General features: G+C 50.0%; 1 protein-coding gene across 1 annotated transcript in view; it reads left to right on the forward strand.

The window, feature by feature from the left end:
* Positions 1 to 2,685: 2,685 nt before the first annotated feature.
* CACNA2D2 (calcium voltage-gated channel auxiliary subunit alpha2delta 2) overlaps positions 2,686 to 19,996 on the forward strand; it is a 120,837-nt gene continuing 103,526 nt past the window's right edge. The window contains exon 1 of the mRNA XM_044273012.1: positions 2,686 to 2,764. Coding sequence (XP_044128947.1) covers positions 2,729 to 2,764 — 36 coding nt within the window. The 5' untranslated portion in view covers positions 2,686 to 2,728. The remainder of the gene's footprint in view (positions 2,765 to 19,996) is intronic.

Genomic DNA, 19,996 nt, shown 5'->3' on the forward strand with positions numbered 1-19,996 from the left:
GCCTCCATCACCCCGGTTTCCCTGGTGCCTCCATCACCCCGGTTTCCCTGGTGCCTCCATCACCCCGGTTTCCCTGGTGCCTCCATCACCCCGGTTTCCCTTGTGCCTCACAGGCCTCCTCGGCTCATATAGAACAGAATTCTGGACGTAACGGTAACGAGGTCAGTGCTGAATATAGGAACGAGGCCGATCCTGCCGCTGCTGAGGGACGGGGGATGGGATGAATCCGGGGCAGGACGCTGCGGCCTCCTCTCATTGGTTTGCGCCTCGGCGGCATCAGTCGGATTTCGCCGTTTTTCCCGCGCTCGGCACAATGAGGACGGACGAGACCCTGACAGGAATTTAGTGGGAGAAGAATTCCAAAGGCCATTAAACTGGGTAATTTATATGGCTGCCGATTGTGCGCCCGGGGAAATATATTTCACAGGTAATTTCCAATCTGTCGGCCTGTGAAGGAAGCCATTATTCTAACTAAAAAAGAGATCATGATGTCACCAGCGCCATTAACCCTTTCAGGGTCGGCGCTCCCCAGCGCGCGCCTGGTTAACGAGGACGCCACCGCTGCGCACGGCCGGAGATTACCACGTACCTGGGACGGCCGGAGGGTCTGACAACCATAGACATGTCATAGGGAGAATGTCATACAGTACAAATTTGAATGGTGGATGATAGGAGTTGTGGTTTAGCAGGAGAACCTAAAAATTCCCAGTAAAAGTGCCTTACGTATCCCGTTTCTGGGAAAGCTGGGTGACCGCCACCATGGCCGCCATTGCATCTGTCACACAGCTGTCTCAGATTCCGGGGCCGATTATTGTAAAGCTGGGTGACAACCAGCATGGCGGCTGTAAATATTGTGAAGCGGTTGTCGCCCAGGATTCTGGGAAAGCTGTGTGACTGCAGAGGCGGCCATGTTGGTTGTCAGCCTCCTGTCAGCTGTACCCAGCTTTCCCTGACCTTTATGGAGACCTAAGGTCTCGGACACGCTGGGACTTGTAGTCCCACACCAATCTAATCCTTTCCCCCTGGTCTGTTCTTCACGGTGACTTGTAAGGGTTAACCCTATTACACGGTCCCACCGCTGAGTGATGGAGACACGGTGGGGCGCTGCCCTGTGGCGCGGACGCCGCCATTACACGCTGATAATACCGTATTGATTGAGCCGGATGTCCTGGTTTACATTGATAAAGACGGCGGGCGGGGGACAGGTCCTGTGCTTAGTGTTTAATGACGGTCACCGCCGCCGCCATTAATAGCACTTCATTATTAGCCGCGCGTTACGGCTCGCACCGGCACAGTCATTCATCACCGCCGCCTGCGTCGCCGCGCGATGGAAGAGTTTTATGTTTTATTGATTATTATGTAAAAATATCAACCGCTCTGTACGGAGAGAAGCAGATCTGTCGCCTGATTGGCTGCGCCGGACGCCCCTCTCCTGCACGGAACGCAAGTTCTGCAACTTTCTAATAGACTTTGTGCCTCAAGTCTTCGAAACCTCTGCTTGCTGGGAGCGTCCAGGGGCTGAAAACCTCTACAGGGCCCAGAGCTGATACAATTGTAACAAACCCTCAGCACAACTAGTCCAGCAGTGACCCTGACAGTAACCAGAAGACCCTTAAAGTCAGGTTGCCCCTTGTCTGACCCCCAATTTCCTTAAACCCCCCCCAACTTCTTAGTGACCCCCTATTTTCTTACTGACTCCTCAGCTTCTTCTTAGTGACCCCCCTATTTTCTTACTGACTCCTCAGCTTCTTGGTGACACCCATTTTCTTACTGACTCCTTATTTTGTTAATGACTCCTCAGCTTCTTAGTGACTCCCTATTTTGTTAATGACTCCTCAGCTTCATGGTGACCCCCTTTTTCTTACCGACTCCTCAGTTTCTTGGTGACCCCCATTTTCTTACTGACTCCCTAGCTTCTTGTTGACCCCCATTTTCTTACTGACTCCTCAGCGTCTTGGTGACCCCCCCCCCCATTTTCTTACTGACTCCCTAGCTTCTTGGTGACCCCATTTCTTACTGCCCCCCCCCCCCCCCCCGATTTTCTTACTGACTCCTCAGCATCTTGGTGACCCCCATTTTCTTACTGACACCCCCCCCCCCATTTTCTTACTGACTCCCTAGCTTCTTGGTGACCCTCATTTTCTTACTGACTCCCAAGCTTCTTGGTGACCCCCATTTTCTTACTGACTCCTCAGTTTCTTGGTGACCCCCATTTTCTTACTGCCCCCCCCCATTTCCTTACTGACTCCCTAGCTTCTTGGTTACCCCCCCCCCCCCCCCATTTCCTTACTGACTTCCTAGCTTCTTGGTGACCCTCCCCCCATTTTCTTACTGACCCCCCCCCCCCCCCCCCATTTCTTACTGACTCCCTAGCTTCTTGGTGACCCCCATTTTCTTACTGACACCCCCCCCCATTTTCTTACTGACTCCCTAGCTTCTTGGTGACCCCCATTTTCTTACTGCCCCCCATTTTCTTACTGACTCCCAAGCTTCTTGGTGACCCCCATTTTCTTACTGCCCCCCCCATTTCCTTACTGACTCCCTAGCTTCTTGGTGACCCTCCCCCCATTTCCTTACTGACTCCCTAGCTTCTTGGTGACCCTCCCCCCATTTTCTTACTGACTCCCTAGCTTCTTGGTGACCCCCATTTTCTTACTGACCCCCTTCTCTCCTCTCTTGCAGGATGCAGTACTGGGCCACGCGGCTGGAGCGAGAGTTTCACCAAGTGATGAGGAACTTTGCGGGCGCTCAGCAGTTGCAGGGGGTGAGTACTACTGACCCATCGGGTTATGTCTGCCACCGGCTGCAGGATCCTTGTTGTTTTCCTCTTCTAGGACTTGAAATTCACTACATTTCTGCACAAAGTCTGTCCAATCTGATTGTACAACTAGATTGTATTGTCCGGGCAGCTGTAGGACGGAGATGATGGAGCTCGTGTCTTACTCCAGGACTACGGCTCAATCCTGGCTGTGCCGGGTGACGACCATTATGCCCGCGCTGTTGTCAGACTGTCACGTGGATGTAGTTGGGGCGTTGTCAGTGCATTACTAGGCGCAGTTGTCAGTCGGGGTCTGGGAAAGCTGGGTGAGGCTCCTCGGCAGCACACTCCTCTCCACGTCTCTCAGTGCCATATGTTGTGGCTCTTAATGAACCTGCATAATGAGGCGGCGTCTCATGAATAACGTATGTGCGTCCTGCCTGCGGTGGCCTCCTCCGGATGGCGTCGTACTGTCACCGATACATTCTTTATTATTTTAATTAAGAGCGCCGTCGTAACGTTGCATCAGGAGGAGCCAGCCTGGCGGTATCTCTGCTGCGAGCACCGGCAGCCGCGGCCGTCTCATCTACTCGACGGCTGGAAACTGCAATTTCCCGAAATGTTGTTGTACTCGCTGAATCTTCGTTATCTGTCTCACACCGTGACTTCAAATTATTTCAGGGGGACTACAAGTCCCAGCAGAGACTTGGTGCAGCTGTCACCAGGTTTGCAGTGTCCTGTCGGCGTCATGTACGGTAATGCCTGAGACGAGGATGCGATGTGGCGGTTTCCGATCTGCTCATACAGGACCCTTGTAGTGAGACCCTCTACAGAGAAGGTGCAGCCTGACAACAGCTGGGGGGTCAGAGATGGGCGCTGCCGCGTTCTGCGAGCAATCGAGGATCATTATACGTGCTGGGGAGATGCCATTTTGGGAGAGGTTAAATGATCGCAGCTCTTACAGGCAGTAATGCAGCCATTTAGCTCTATTAAGTCATGCAGAGTGGAATCATTTAGATGCTTCCCTCATCCCCCCCCCCCCCCCCAGCTTTGTGATTCGGAGAGCCGGTTCCAGCTACTGATGGTGCTGTTAGCGTCGTGTACGGCATCCCACAAACACCCGGCGCTCGCTCCGCTAATGACATGCAAATGAGATGCTAATGTGTCTGCAATAACTTATGTGGTGCAGCGTCTGACAAACGAATGTGGCTGGGACCTGTCCCCCCGGGTGGTGATTAATGTGCGCCCCGCGCTGCTAGCGGATTTTTTTTGGCAATCTGCGCCATGCTTTGGGCTGTGAGCTTCCTGAAGACAGCGGCGGATCTTGATTGGATTTCTTGTCCCTGGAGGTGACACTTGTGGGTGACAGAGGCCGGGATGGAGGCGGCCGCCTAATCCTGTTATTAGCATTAAATCACTCGTTCTGCGTCGTCCCCAGGGCGAGTGCTCTGATGGGCGAGTGACACAGCCCCGGGTGACCGAAGACGAGCGAGTGGACAGCGAGCGCGGGATATCGCCCCACCTGCCATAATGCGGACAAAGTATCCGTGGGTGACCCGAAACAATGCACTGCACAGCAAATGTAGATGTATTACTGCAAGAAGCGAGGATGGACGCGGGCAGAAAGTCTGTAAGATGTGAGACAGTCTACCCAGAGAAGAAGACCAAGATACTAACTATACAACTGATACCAGCCAGAGCTCTATCCTCTGTACTGCAACTTCTGCTGCAAAGTTATAAAAATGTACAGTAGTATAACTGCTATAATACTGCCTCCTATGTACAAGAATATAACTACTATAATACTGCTTCTATGTACAGGAATATAACTACTATAATACTGCTCCTATGTACAAGAATATAATTACTATAATACTGCTCCTATGTACAAGAATATAACTACTATAATACTGCTCCTATGTACAAGAATATAACTACTATAATACTGCTCCTATGTACAGGAATATAACTACTATAATACTGCTCCTATGTACAAGAATATAACTACTATAATACTGCTCCTATGTACAAGAATATAACTACTATAATACTGCCCCTATGTACACGAATATAACTACTATAATACTGCCTCCTATGTACAGGAATATAACTACTATAATACTGCTCCTATGTACAAGACTATAACTACTATAATACTGCCTCCTATGTACAAGAATATAACTACTATAATACTGATCCTGTGTACAAGAATATAACTACTATAATACTGCTCCTATGTACAGGAATATAACTACTATAATACTGCCCCTATGTACAAGAATATAACTACTATAATACTGCTCCTATGTACAAGAATATAACTACTATAATACTGCTCCTATGTACAGGAATATAACTACTATAATACTGCTCCTATGTACAAGAATATAACTACTATAATACTGCTCCTATGTACAAGAATATAACTACTATAATACTGCCCCTATGTACACGAATATAACTACTATAATACTGCTCCTATGTACAAGAATATAACTACTATAATACTGCTCCTATGTACAGGAATATCACTGCTATAATGCTGCTCCTATGTACAGGAATATAACTACTATAATACTGCTACTATATACAGGAATATAACTACTATAATACTGCTCCTATGTACAAGAATAGAACTACTATAATACTGCTCCTATGTACAAGAATAGAACTACTATAATACTACCTCCTATGTATAAGAATATAACTACTATAATACTGCTCCTATGTACAAGAATATAACTACTATAATACTGCCTCCTATGTACAGGAATATAACTACTATAATACTGCCTCCTATGTACAGGAATATAACTACTATAATACTGCTCCTATGTACAGGAATATACTACTATAATACTGCCTCCTATATACAGGAATATACTACTATAATACTGCTCCTATATACAGGAATATAACTACTATAATACTGCTCCTATGTACAGGAATATAACTACTATAATACTGCCTCCTATGTACAAGAATATAACTACTATAATACTGCTCCTATGTACAAGAATATAACTACTATAATACTGCTCCTATGTACAGGAATATAACTACTATAATACTGCTCCTATGTACAGGAATATCACTGCTATAATGCTGCTCCTATGTACAGGAATATAACTACTATAATACTGCTCCTATGTACAAGAATAGAACTACTATAATACTGCTCCTATGTACAAGAATAGAACTACTATAATACTGCTCCTATGTACAGGAATATCACTGCTATAATGCTGCTCCTATGTACAAGAGTATAACTGCTATAATACTGCCTCCTATGTACAAGAATATATCTACTATAATGCTGCTCCTATGTACAGGAATATCACTGCTATAATACTGCTCCTATGTACATGAATATAACTACTATAATACTGCTCCTATGTACAAGAATATAACTACTATAATACTGCTCCTATGTACAAGAATATATCTACTATAATACTTCTCCTATGTACAAGAATATAACTACTATAATACTGCTCCTATGTACAAGAATATAACTACTAGAATACTGCTCCTATGTACAAGAATATAACTACTATAATACTGCTCCTATGTATAAGAATATAACTACTATAATACTGCCTCCTATGTACAAGAATATATCTACTATAATGCTGCTCCTATGTACAGGAATATCACTGCTATAATACTGCTCCTATGTACATGAATATAACTACTATAATACTGCTCCTATGTACAAGAATATAACTGCTATAATACTGCCTCCTATGTACAAGAATATAACTGCTATAATACTGCCTCCTATGTACAGGAATATCACTGCTATAATGCTACTCCTATGTACAGGAATATCACTGCTATAATGCTGCTCCTATGTACAGGAATATCACTGCTATAATACTGCTCCTATGTACAGGAATATCACTGCTATAATGCTGCCTCCCGCAGACAGTTTCTCCCAGTATATTATACAGTTGTAGCTGCTGTTTGTCACGTTGTCAGGCTTTGTGCTTCTGGCTGTTGTCAGCCCTGCGGTATTGGTCTTTGGTCTGTCATGGTGCGGGCTGCGTGTGTCACCCGTCCAGATGTTGGCGGTTTTCTCGTAGCTTGGCGGTTCTGAGTGGACACCCCATTAATCAGGCGGCGCGCTGTGATTGGCTGATAAGCTTCACATCCCGGACAGATTGAGGTGTTTGGGAAGATAACGGATTATTTCTGCGCTCTGTATCTGGTCACATCTGACCGTGGCGCTGACCGCCATTATAGGGTTAAACGTATCCGGACGCTGGTTGATTGCCTGCGCTGGAGCAGAGATTGCATGAAAATTGCTGGAATATTCACGCTCTGGTATCGGGGCCAGACCTCCGGATCGTTAATAAGGAAGATGTGTATCTCTTAAAGTGACACTAACCCCAGAAATAAAGAATCGTGTCAGAGCGGAGACCTCGACACAGTGACGGAACGGGGCGAGTTACGTTATCAGCTGCAGTGTTGTGTCTGCAACTTTCCAATCTGTTCCATTTTGCAATTCATTGACATTTTCAGTTTCTCTGCTTGCTGTAGGTGAAAGCTGTAGATTCCTTACTTCCCCAGCTGAGGGTTTGTTACAGTTGTATCCAGTGTAAACGGCCATCTGTGAGCCTTTACGCAGCAGCCGAAATCTCTCCTGTTACAATGTATCAGTCTGGGGTCCTGGGTTTTCTAGACTGGATACATTGTAACAAACCCTCATTCCGCTGCAGATGTATCGCGATTTCACACTGAACTCTGCTCTTGGTTCACGCGGTTTCCGCTGCTGAGTCGTGAAGTTCACTTTTTGTGCATGGAAGGGGTTAAATCTGTGGGACCGCGGTGACCATCCCCAGCAGCTCGCGTGTTTTTTCCTGCTCTATGCAGTTGGCGGTTTTTGAACCTCATCCGCGCGTATTGCACTTTGTTGCCGATTTGCAGTGTGGAAATCTACATCGAATTTTGAGTGTCTGAACCCTCTAAGGTCTGTAGCGCCTGTTTAATCTCCATTCATTGACAGCAAGCACAGCGGGGGGGGGGGAACACGAAAAGAAAAAAAAAGTGGTGAAATGAAGTTTTTGCCGCAGTCCTCAGATTTGTGGCGCGGCCGGTGGTGATGAGGGTTCGATCTGTTGTGGTCTCCTGGGCAGGGACGGGTCACGGACGCTCATTCCTTTAGTCTCCGCTGCCGCCATCTGACGGTGAAATGAGACGGAATAAACGGACAATGGAGCCGTAATTGGGGGCAAGGAGGCCAAACGGACTCTGCCCCCGATCCTGCGCGCCCGACCTGTGTCCTCAGTCTGCTTTAGCTCATGGCTGCATGAAGGTGCAGATCATGTCCTAATCACTGGCGCCCAGCATGGCGGCGAGGCTGGCGTGATGCGTGGGCATGCCCCCCGCTCCTTCCCCTCACGTGACTTGCAGGTGGGCCGCTATATTTAACCAGCAGCTACTAATTTAGGGCCCATAAATAGCGGATGAGTGCGAGGCGTGCAGCATCCCAGCGACTGCGTCAGCGCCCGAGGACAAGAAAACCTGCTCATTATCCCCCGCGGGCGGAGTGACAGCCATGATGAGCCCGGAGCAGCTGCCAGAGGGGTCATGTGACTCATCAGGGGCCAATGTGTGGGGAACTACAAGTCTCAGCCTGCTGCTCGGCCCTGTTCACACCACCTCGTATTGTCTGCGTTCACCGTACTCCATGATGTCAAGTGCATCTCGTAATATGATGGCGAAGGAGAGCGTACGCCAGCGCTCTCCAGCCTGTCTCCCCAGTGGCTGCAAAACCCTGACATGCTGGGAGTTGTAGTATCGCTGCCACAGCATAGTGAAGTCACATGACCGTCGCCCACGATGAATAGAACTGGTAATTTTGCGCAGCTGCGACAGTCGCCGGAGGTGATTCGCCATGATGGACATCATAGTGGTGGGCCAACCATTGGTGCGGACCCCTGGTCTTCCCCCTCATGCCTGCGTTTCGGTCAGGGTTGTCCATCTGGTGGCTCGCGGACCGGACACCGCGCTCCAGTTCTTTGTGTTGTGAGGCCCCCAGTGTCCCAGGACTCATCAGGATAATTAGGCCGAAAACTAGAACGAGCTTCCTGAATCCTGCGCAGGGGCCCCGGGGGCCTCATCCATGGTTCGGCCCCATGATGCTCTGCACTCTCAGACTCCAGTCCCACTGCAGTGTGGGGGTTGGGAGGTGACACCCCCTTGCTGAACAGCGCCCCCACTGGCTGACCCCACTGCCTTTCCCCATTCAGACTGGTTTTGGTAAGAGCTGCCAAAAATGCCTTAAAAATTCTGTAAGGGGAAAAAATAAGTCACAGGGAAGGTCGCGGCGCTGTGCGGGATCCGCAAACAGATTAGCCGGGCTCCTCCTGTCGAGTAGCGCCAATCTGCATGTGGCCGGGCAGCCCTGTGTCAGGTGTCTGCTGTAAGTCCGCAGGAAGATACGAAATGCGATATTTTTATTTTTTCGTATCTATACTATATAGCCACACAATGGGATTAAGGATTAACGCAGCCCTGCGGAGGTACTGGAGGCGGCTTTGATAGGATCATACGAGGCCATGATGAATTAGGTCTATGGGGCAGGTAAATACCCAGTGAAGGACCTTACTTCTCCTATGGTGGGGCTCATTAACACATGGGTATTGGGGGATCAGACACGGGGTCCGACATGGTCACCAGTTTTACCCCTATGGAGAAACCCTAAACTCCCAGAATTAGTTTCTCTGCCGGACTTTGAGTTCTGGCCGCAGAGTGGCATTACATAGCTCCCCCAACCGTACGATTTGGGGGGTCTTTAATACCTTCTCTGCTCTCCAGGCTGAATACCATATACCACGCTCATCCCTCTTTAGGGGTCGGCCCTCTGCGGCCAGAATGCGGGGAAGTGGAGAAAGCTGCCAGACGTGCAGGTCATGGTAAAATGGTTTCCTCTTCTTATGGGACACTAATGTCCTATCGATCTTCGCCTTTCGCTAAGGCCTTTACTAAATGGAAAGGGGACGTTTCGGCCGTAGACTTGCAGCAGGAGAGCGATCTGGCCTCGTGGAAGTCGGCGGAGACTTGTGCGCGGGATCAGCTGATTCAGGCTATGTGGGTATATTTAACTCCAGTACGTCTGGCACGGATCCATATGTGGTGGAGGCAGCGGGACATCAATGCACAGGGTTTGGGAATGTCCAGTTATAGCCGACTTCTGGGAAGGCGTCCACAGATTATAGTCATAGCCCCAGAGGTCGTCTGCCGGGCCGGGTCAGTGACCTCATTCCTACTAAGTATGCTAGAATCCGTCACCGGTTATTACTCTTCTACGTTGGGAAGTCCATCCTGCTAAATTGGAAGCCTCTGAAGAGCCCTTCCTTGTCCCCCTGGATCCGGCACTACCCGTGTATACATTGACCGTGGAAGCCAGGGGTACAGCGGATAGGTGTGGGGTCTCTGGTTGAGGGTCAGTTCAGTGTGATGATAGTTCGTAGAAATGACCATGGTGTCTGCAGGTCGCTGCCCGGGTGAGTGTTGGACCGCCACCGATGAAGATCCGCTATGTACGAAGGTTACGGGATGTTGGCGAAAGGTACTGCTCCAGAACAATATGACGATGCTGCGTAGCGCCATATTCCTCACGGTCAGTGAAGGTGTTCAAAGAGGGTTTTTTTTTTTTTTTTTTTTTTTTTTTAAATTTCTTTAACCTTGAAAAAGAAAACTAAAGTCTATAAAAAAAAAAGTTTGTAAAAAACAAACAAAAAGCAGGCGAGCTGAGCTTGTGTGAAGGAGGCCGAGAGGCCTGTGGTGGTATTCCGATCCTTGCCTGAGGAGCTTGCAGTCGCCGGGGGAAGGTGAATCCACGGGTCCGGTCTTTGTCGGGTCGTGGAGGGACATTCCAGCCCGTAGTAGGCCGCAGAAGGTTTGGCGTGCCCGGCGCTGCCCCTTGGCGGGCGGTGGAGATGAGGGATTTGCGCCGCTCGCTGCAGATACTCTGCAGTTTTGTGTAATCTCGTGTGCACGGAGGCTTGTCATTAGGCTGCAGAATCTTCATCCTCCTGCTCGGCAGCAGCCGCCATGTTGTGTTTTTTTTTTTTTTAATGTTTTTCTTTTTAAATCTCTTGGCGCTGATGGTTTGTGACCCCGTCGGTGCAGCGGCAGCTCGCCGTGTTTATAATGCGTGACGAGTGCTTATTACACAGCCATAAAATTGCATTGTTTTCAATCTCGTTAGCGGTGAGCGTGCGCGTTATTTTATTTTCTTCTGGGTACCTTAATATGAGGAGATGAATGCGAGCCGCCGCCGCCGCCGCACGGATCAGGGTTGGAGGCGTCTGCTGGGAGAGGAGGTGGGCGGCTGCTGACAGTCATGGGTTTTTTTATTTATTTTTTTGTCGCCTTCTGCAGAGTGTTACTATAAAGAGACAGCGGCGTGTGGCGGGAGCGTGCCAGCCGCCGCCGGGGGGAGGGGTAATTAGGCGGCAGATTAGTGGCACCTAGGTTAATACACTCATCATTAGCGCTGACACTTAACAGACTAGAAAGCCATGAGATTGAGAGCAGCGGCGCTCCCCGGCCACCTCGTCTGTCAGGTGATCTGCCGCTGCGTGCTGGATGTAAAAAAATATCCACAAATGTGTGTTTTCACCTTTTTTGAACCTTTTTGTGTTAAATTAGTGTTAATGCTCGTGTATTTTATTAGTATTATTATTATTTTTTGTAGCAATGTGTTTTCTGCAGGAAATATTGGGGGCCCCCCCCCCCCCCCCCCGACATCACTTCCTGTGAAGATCAATATGAAAAAAACGCCATTAAAAACTCAGCACGCGCTCACACTTGATATTTCAAGTAGAGTCAAAAAAGCAATGCAGGTGTACGGGAGGAAAACGCCAGAAAATGGGGTTAAAAAATAAATACATGCGCCCCCTCGAATACTGCATTATATAATAAAATCCCCAAAACGCTGCTGAAATGAAGAAAAACGCCATAAAAATCCTTGCGTTTGTAATAAAAAAAAAAACTGCAAACATGGAAGTGAATAGAGCAGCAATCCGGAAAACTACCCAAAAATGAGAAATAACAGTTACCGCGTCTCATGTGACCGATGACATCAGCCGGGCCGGCTCCGCCCTGAGTGACCCGCGGGCTCACGTACACCAGGCCTTATTTCCATACCGTAGTTTTTACGTGCAGTTCGGCGTGATACTTGCATGGGATCCGCCCGCTCCCCTTGATTTTTCAGGCTGACGTACGCAGAAGAAAAAAAAAAGTAATGTCGACTGTTTTGCTTCGTTTTAATGCGGTTCTCCCCTTAGGCTCGGTCTACACGACCACATGTGTATTGTCGCGCGGCAGATGGGGCACAACTACACTGCAACACTTATCGCGCCACATTTTGTCGCGACAATTTTTATAATGATAGTCTATGGTGTCGCAATGCGACATGTGACGGTTGCGGAAAAATCCATCTCGAATGCAGTGCGACCCCATAGACTATCATTATAAAAATTGTCGCGCGACAAATGTCGTCGTGTAGCCCTAGCCTTAATCCGCGAGAACAAAGAGCCCTGATTCTGGGCGTCAGCCGCAGAGCTGACACTTCAGATACCGGGAGCAGTTTTATCCCAGGCGGGGGAGGGGATCTGACAACGGCTCCGTGCACACATGTGGGTGTGGGGCGGGCGGCAGGGTGTATATGGCAGGATCAGGGTAATTAGGTTCAGTCGCAGCGTGTGAAATATTGATCAGCGTTAATTATTCAGTGCGAGAAGATGGAGAGAAGGGAAACCTCGGAGCAGAAGGCTGCGGGACGGACGGAGATCAGCGGCGCACACAGAAGCGTTAGACCTGTGGATGTAAGCAATGCTTCAGTTTAATTACAGCAAGCAGAGATCTTGTAAAAGGTGAACTTTTTACAGGATGAATGAAAAGAGCAATAAAAGAGGACGGCATAAGATGGCGGCGGGGCTGACTGACATGACCGTAAAGAAAAGGACTGCAGAGTCGTGTGAGGCGGAGGAGACGTCAGGACCAGTGACAGGGAAGAGCGCTGACGGGAGCGTGTAGGGTGGGATGGTGCAGGGATGCGTTGTCGGTTGTCAGGTGGAATCAGCAGCTACAGGAGGACTGGTCACACGGAGGGCGCCAGGTGTCGACGGTCAGGAGGAAGATGGAGACGTCCGCTGTCACCAGGGGCCCGAAGAGCAAAGCGAGAATGTGGATGGAGACAATACTGCAGGGAGGAAAGGGTTAATGGGAACATAGGAGACGGGTGTGAGGGGCGCTCAGCGTGGGCGTGGACTGTGACACTTGTGGGGAGCAGGGGTTAAACCTGTGGAGAAAAGGGGAACAGCCGCACACAGCAGCCAATCAGACGGCTTCTTTCATTTTCAAAAGGGCCTATAAAAAATGAAAGCTGGAATCTGACTGGTTGCTAGGGGCGACAGATCCTCTCATACCTGTCTTGTATAAGCGGCCGTCTCTTATTCCTCTCATATTCCCCCTGTGTAACCGGCCGTCTCTTATTCCTCTCATACCCGTCCTGTATAACCAGCCGTCTCTTGTCCCTCTCATATTCCCCCTGTGTAACCGGCTGTCTCTTGTCCCTCTCATATTCCCCCTGTGTAACCGGCTGTCTCTTGTCCCTCTCATATTCCCCCTGTGTAACCGGCTGTCTCTTATCCCTCTCATATTCCCCCTGTGTAACCGGCTGTCTCTTATCCCTCTCATATTCCCCCTGTGTAACCGGCTGTCTCTTATCCCTCTCATATTCCCCCTGTGTAACCGGCTGTCTCTTATCCCTCTCATATTCCCCCTGTGTAACCGGCTGTCTCTTATCCCTCTCATATTCCCCCTGTGTAACCGGCTGTCTCTTATCCCTCTCATATTCCCCCTGTGTAACCGGCTGTCTCTTATCCCTCTCATATTCCCCCTGTGTAACCGGCTGTCTCTTATCCCTCTCATATTCCCCCTGTGTAACCGGCTGTCTCTTATCCCTCTCATATTCCCCCTGTGTAACCGGCTGTCTATTACCCCTTTCATATACCTCTCCTGTTTAACCAGCTGTTTTAACCCTGTCATATACCTATCCTGTATAACTAGCTGTTTCTTCCGCCATGTCTTTCCCGTCTGCCCCCTTCACCGGTAGAAGGATCTGCTCTGGGCCTGGGTTCTGCCCCCTCCACCGGTAGAAGGATCTGCTCTGGGCCTGGGTTCTGCCCCCTCCCCCGGTAGAAGGATCTGCTCCTGGCCTGGGTTCTGCCCCCTTCACCGGTAGAAGGATCTGCTCTGGGCCTGGGTTCTGCCCCCTCCCCCGGTAGAAGGATCTGCTCTGGGCCTGGGTTCTGCCCCCTCCCCCGGTAGAAGGATCTGGTCTGGGTTCTGCCCCCTCCCCCGGTAGAAGGATCTGCTCTTGGCCTGGGTTCTGCCCCCTCCCCCGGTAGAAGGATCTGCTCCTGGCCTGGGTTCTGCCCCCTCCCCCGGTAGAAGGATCTGCTCTTGGCCTGGGTTCTGCCCCCTCCCCCGGTAGATGGATCTGCTCCTGGCCTGGGTTCTGCCCCCTCCCCCGGTAGATGGATCTGCTCCTGGCCTGGGTTCTGCCCCCTCCACCGGTAGAAGGATCTGCTCTTGGCCTGGGTTCTGCCCCCTCCCCCGGTAGAAGGATCTGCTCTTGGCCTGGGTTCTGCCCCCTCCCCCGGTAGAAGGATCTGCTCTGGGCCCTGGGTTCTGCCCCCTCCCCCGGTAGAAGGATCTGCTCTTGGCCTGGGTTCTGCCCCCTCCCTCGGTAGAAGGATCTGCTCTGGGCCCTGGGTTCTGCCCCCTCCCCCGGTAGAAGGATCTGCTCTGGGCCCTGGGTTCTACCCCCTGCGCAGGGCGTCCGTCTGGTTGGCGTGTTTGGCTGTGTGTCTTGTCTGAACGCGGCTTGAAGTGGCGGCTGCTTCTCTCTCCGCACAGGCGAGCGCGGCCTTATCTGCAGGTAGTGCGGCAGGGAGGGGGTTCACACGTTTTCCCACTAATCTACTTCATCCAATGGGGCAGAGGAAAAAAATGTAATTTATTTTCTAATTATTCCTTGTCTGGCAGAACCGCGTGTCACCGGAGCGTCGCTACTTAAAATATTTATCTGCGCGGTGCGTGCTCTGCCCGTGGCACAGGCGATGGATGGACGGGGAGGAGAGCGGCTCCTTGACGGATGGGGCGGCTGGCAGCCTTTTCCTTCCTGCTCTTGGATCCTCACCCGACTTTCCCAGACTCCTGAATGGCACGCTCAGCGTTTTCATTCATTTCAATGGAGAACTTGCACACGGCTTCACCCCTGCCAGGAATGGGGGTCGCCTCACAAGTCTGTCCGTCTCATGACCCCCATCATTGCAGGGGCCCTGAATAGTTGGGGGACTACCTCTACCAGTCTGTGAGTCACTCAGGAGTCTGGGGGAGCTGGGTGACCCCCCCCCCCCCCATCCCATGGGAGCTGCGGTGCCCTCCACCTTTCACATTGCCTTAGGCAGACCGCTGAGTGACCACCTCTGTGGCAGCCATATTGGGTGTCCCCCTGTAGATTAGGGTTGCACCCGGCTTTTCAGGCAATAATTGAAACGTCTGAGCAGAATGTTCCGGAGGCGGCCTTGTTGTGGGGCTGCGGGTTTAGGGGTCTGCTTGTCTCTCGTCTCTCTTAAAAAAATGTTTATTTTCCACAAAATTCAAAAATGAAAAAGCGTTTTTCGATTGCGGGAGCCTCTGAGATTACGGCACAGTGTAATTTAATGTAACTCGGGCCGCAGCGTCTCCGGATAGTGGCGCAATATTCTGTGCAGGAAATGGGGTCTCGGCATAAAGAGCAGCCCAACGGCGCTCCGCAGCGACTAAACGCAGCTTTGCCTCTCATCCCGATTTAACCGATTTCTAGTTTATTTTATTGGCTTCTTGAGTTCTGGAGACGGCGTCTCCTCTGAATATTAATGGCCCCCACCCCCCCAATATCCAATCTGCCGAACGCTAATCTGTCCAACGCGAAGATCCTGGGACAGGAGTGCGGGATGCAGTGTGGAACGGCGGAAAATTACCTGCTCCTTGTCTGTGTGCACAGATTTCATGTGTAGGAGGGGGGTGGGGGAGAGCGGCAGGCGGAGGGGCACAGACCACCTCCACCCGCAGCCTGGCTCGTGTGCGCTGTAAGGCGCCTGCACAGTCTCCTCATCTGGCGGTGTTAAATGCGGGAAAAACAAACCTTTTAAGCACCAGCTTTTCTTTATTTTTATTTTTTATAAATGTTTCTTAATCCACGTCATTTTGTTTATGCGCAAAAATCCAGCAAAAAAAACCCGCCATGAGCCAAAATGCCTTGTATTTAGGTGTTTTATACGTGACTAACCGCTGGACGCTCGAAACGCACACACCAAAACCGTTGCGTGTGAATCCAGCCTGACCCCAGTTTTCCAACCTGTTCTTCCCCAAAACCACAGCTCCAGCCAATCAGCTTGCGCTCCGCGACTTTTGTGAAACCGTTTTGACGACTTCTCGAAGCGTAGTGATTGCGGTCTGTGTCCAGACGCAGGTTGTATTTTGCAGTCTGCAAATTGTGGCCAATACAGATGCCGTTCGTGTTGCATCCACGTTTTTGGCGAACCCTCTGACTACGTTGGTTCCGTGTTCAACATGCGGCTGAATATAGGAACGGACGTATGGATGCGGAAATCACACGGATCATCTATGTGCCTTCTGCATCTGTATGTCTGTTCCGCAAAAAAATAGAACATGTCTGCAAAATGCCGACCACAGACCTATTGAAGTCAGTAGGTCGGTAAAAAAAAAAAAATGCAAATGGTTCATGGATCGCATCCGTTTTTTGGGGATCCACAATACGGATACGGTCGTGTGCATGAGGCCTTATGGTGGCTGTGCTGGCAGATGTCACAGAGGAAACGAAAACAAAATGTCCATAAATTACATCAGCTGCGCCAAGTTTGCAGGGTCTGGCCGTGATCATGTGACCGTGGTCAGGCGCGGCGGTGATGTCAGACAGTACGTTCTTTTGGCATATTGTCAAAGAATGAATTGAGCCGCCATTGCTCTCCACTGACCGGCGCACTCTCGCCTGGATACAATGTAACAAGTTTGGAACAAAGAAACGGTGAAGCGATCGGCAGTCAGGTGCTGCTGGGCGGGTACAGGCCACACCCCCCTGTACATTAGATTGCGAGCTCTTCTGCCCAGCTGCCTTAGCCCGTGTCCGTCATGTGAAGGATGATAATCACTGCGGCTTCTTCGCTTCGGGAAGTTCCTGTCACATTTTTACCGATCTGTGGATATTTTTATTGCCTGACCTAATTTTTAGTGACGACCGCCGGGAGAAGTCTGCGGGCCGCGCCATGTCTACCTACCAGGGAGGGTGTCTTTGGCGCGGTCGTCCCGGCTCTTTCAATGACAGATAGGAGGAGGGGGGGTAGGAGACCTCTTTGTCAGACAGAATCCCTTCCTGGGACACAAGGATCAATGGCGCACAGAAGGCGGCTCTGGCGCGTCCAAACGTTTTTTTTGTCGCATTCGTCACTGCGGATGATTCTGCGGCTTCGTTGTGGGTTTTATCACAGGATTCATTTGTGCCCCCATGGTACGTGTGCGTGATGTCGCTGCCTATAGCGCCACAAATTGAAGCCTTTGTGGGTATTTTCTGCGTGGAGTCGCGGGATTCATGGTTTCTACCCTGAGGGGAAAATGGGCGGCCGGGTACAGTCAGCTGAGGTGTCATGGCATATTGGGAGTTGTAGTTCTGTAGCATTGCATGTATCATGGGCCTTTTAGTTTTGTATACTCTGTAGGGCACTGTGATACTTGTAGTTCCACAGCGATGGCTGGGCATGAGCTGCGCACGGCAGAGGTTATTAGCGCGCGCGCAGACCCACAGCACAAGCTGTCAAGTGGAAGGCATAAGAAACGTGACACGTTCCAGCTCATTTGGCGACTAATTCCCTGACCGCCACGGTGTCTAAATGATCTGTCTCGTTCACAAAGCAGAGGCGCTAATCTGCGCCTGACGTCTCTCCAGCGCTTTATTAGAGCGGCTTTTATAGCTGGTGTCAGTCTACACTGTAGTCCTAGCATATTATTCATAAACCTGGAAGCTCCAGATCACCAGAGCTCTGCGTCCCCCCTAAATTGGGGTTCATGGCAGAGCGTGGAATTACGGAAGGACGCAAAGTAATCCTGCAATTATCGTTGGCTCCATCTATGGCGGCGGCTGCTGGAAGATATCTTTAACCTTTCCCTTCACTCTTAGTACATTTGACCATTCGCTGGTGATAACTCGCACTGCGGCGTCAGCATGGAGATTGTATGTTCTTCACGTGTGCCCAGCAACATACTGCTAGGTTAATTGACTCCCTATGAATCCGGCCCTGGCGTGCATGTCTGTGCCCGAGGCGGCTGCGCAGGTGGCAGGGACTGATACCAACAGCCCGGATGGAGTCTTTGAAGTCATGTAAAAATACATTAACATTTTATACTTCAGACTAGAGGTTCACTGAGCCTCATACCTCACAAGGAGCCCTAAAGCGTCCATTTACCTCTAAACACCATAGCACAGTAACAGAGAGAAGAGATCTACGTGAACGGTGCAGTCACTGTGTATACACATACAATACTCCAGAGCTGCACTCACTATTCTGCTGGTGCAGTCACTGTGTACATACATTACTTATCCTGTACTGATCCTGAGTTACATCCTGTATTATACTCCAGAGCTGCACTCCCTATTCTGCTGGTGCAGTCACTGTGTACATACATTACTTATCCTGTACTGATCCTGAGTTACATCCTGTATTATACCCCAGAGCTGCACTCACTATTCTGCTGGTGCAGTCACTGTGTACATACATTACTTATCCTGTACTGATCCTGAGTTACATCCTGTATTATACTCCAGAGCTGCACTCACTATTCTGCTGGTGCAGTCACTGTGTACATACATTACTTATCCTGTACTGCTCCTGAGTTACATCCTGTATTATACTCCAGAGCTGCACTCACTATTCTGCTGGTGCAGTCACTGTGTACATACATTACTTATCCTGTACTGATCCTGAGTTACATCCTGTATTATACTCCAGAGCTGCACTCCCTATTCTGCTGGTGCAGTCACTGTGTACATACATTACTTATCCTGTACTGATCCTGAGTTACATCCTGTATTATACTTCAGAGCTGCACTCACTATTCTGCTGGTGCAGTCACTGTGTACACACATTACTTATCCTATACTGATCCTGAGTTACATCCTATATTATACTCCAGAGCTGCACTCACTATTCTGCTGGTGCAGTCATTGTGTACATACATTACTTATCCTGTACTGACCCTGAGTTACATCCTGTATTATACTCCAGAGCTGCACTCACTATTCTGCTGGTACAGTCACTGTGTACATACATTACTTATCCTGTACTGATCCTGAGTTACATCCTGTATTATACCCCAGAGCTGCACTCACTATTCTGCTGGTGCAGTCACTGTGTACATACATTACTTATCCTGTACTGACCCTGAGTTACATCCTGTATTATACTCCAGAGCTGCACTCACTATTCTGCTGGTGCAGTCACTGTCAGGCAGGTGTTTCGCTGACTGTCGCATTCTCCGGTGCTGTCGGTGTAGACCGCTCCCGTCCCTGATGTCACACTTTTGCAGTGCTGGTATCAGCTGCTCCTCTTATAACGCTCCAGTTCTGATATGGGCTATAAAGGGTTACTGTTGCCTCCAGCTCGCGGTGCTGGTAGCTCAGAAGGACTCGCTGATTAATTAGACACATCAAAGCCTTGAGTTAATTAGTCAGCAGCTTGTTTCCTGAGTGCCAGATCGCTGCGCTGCGGATATTCAGCCGGATTGTGATGGAGTGTTAGCTCCTGCGCTCCATCGGTATTTGCCTGCTGCAGCAATTGCGAGCCAAGTGCCTGGTTCCTGGTGGCAGAGATTAGGGGGCATTCCTGGCATGGAGGCCCTGGAGTGAGCGCAGTGCTGAGGCTGCGCGGCTGCCTCTATCTGGAGGATGTGCTGAGCGCAGCGCTTTGGCTTTGCTCGCGGCCCAGACGCCACTTTACATCACGTCAGGGAGCAGCCGCCGTGTGTGTATATATAGATATTACCAGCGGATCGGGGCACCGCGTATCCGCACGCTGAAGGTCACCAATCTGACCGATTCACCAATCTGTAGACCATATTGAGGGAACCGAGTCACCCAAAGCATAGTAATGGCGTCCGCCC

This window comes from Bufo gargarizans, unplaced genomic scaffold, assembly GCF_014858855.1.
Source record: "Bufo gargarizans isolate SCDJY-AF-19 unplaced genomic scaffold, ASM1485885v1 fragScaff_scaffold_335_pilon, whole genome shotgun sequence".
Classification (NCBI taxonomy): domain Eukaryota; kingdom Metazoa; phylum Chordata; class Amphibia; order Anura; family Bufonidae; genus Bufo; species Bufo gargarizans.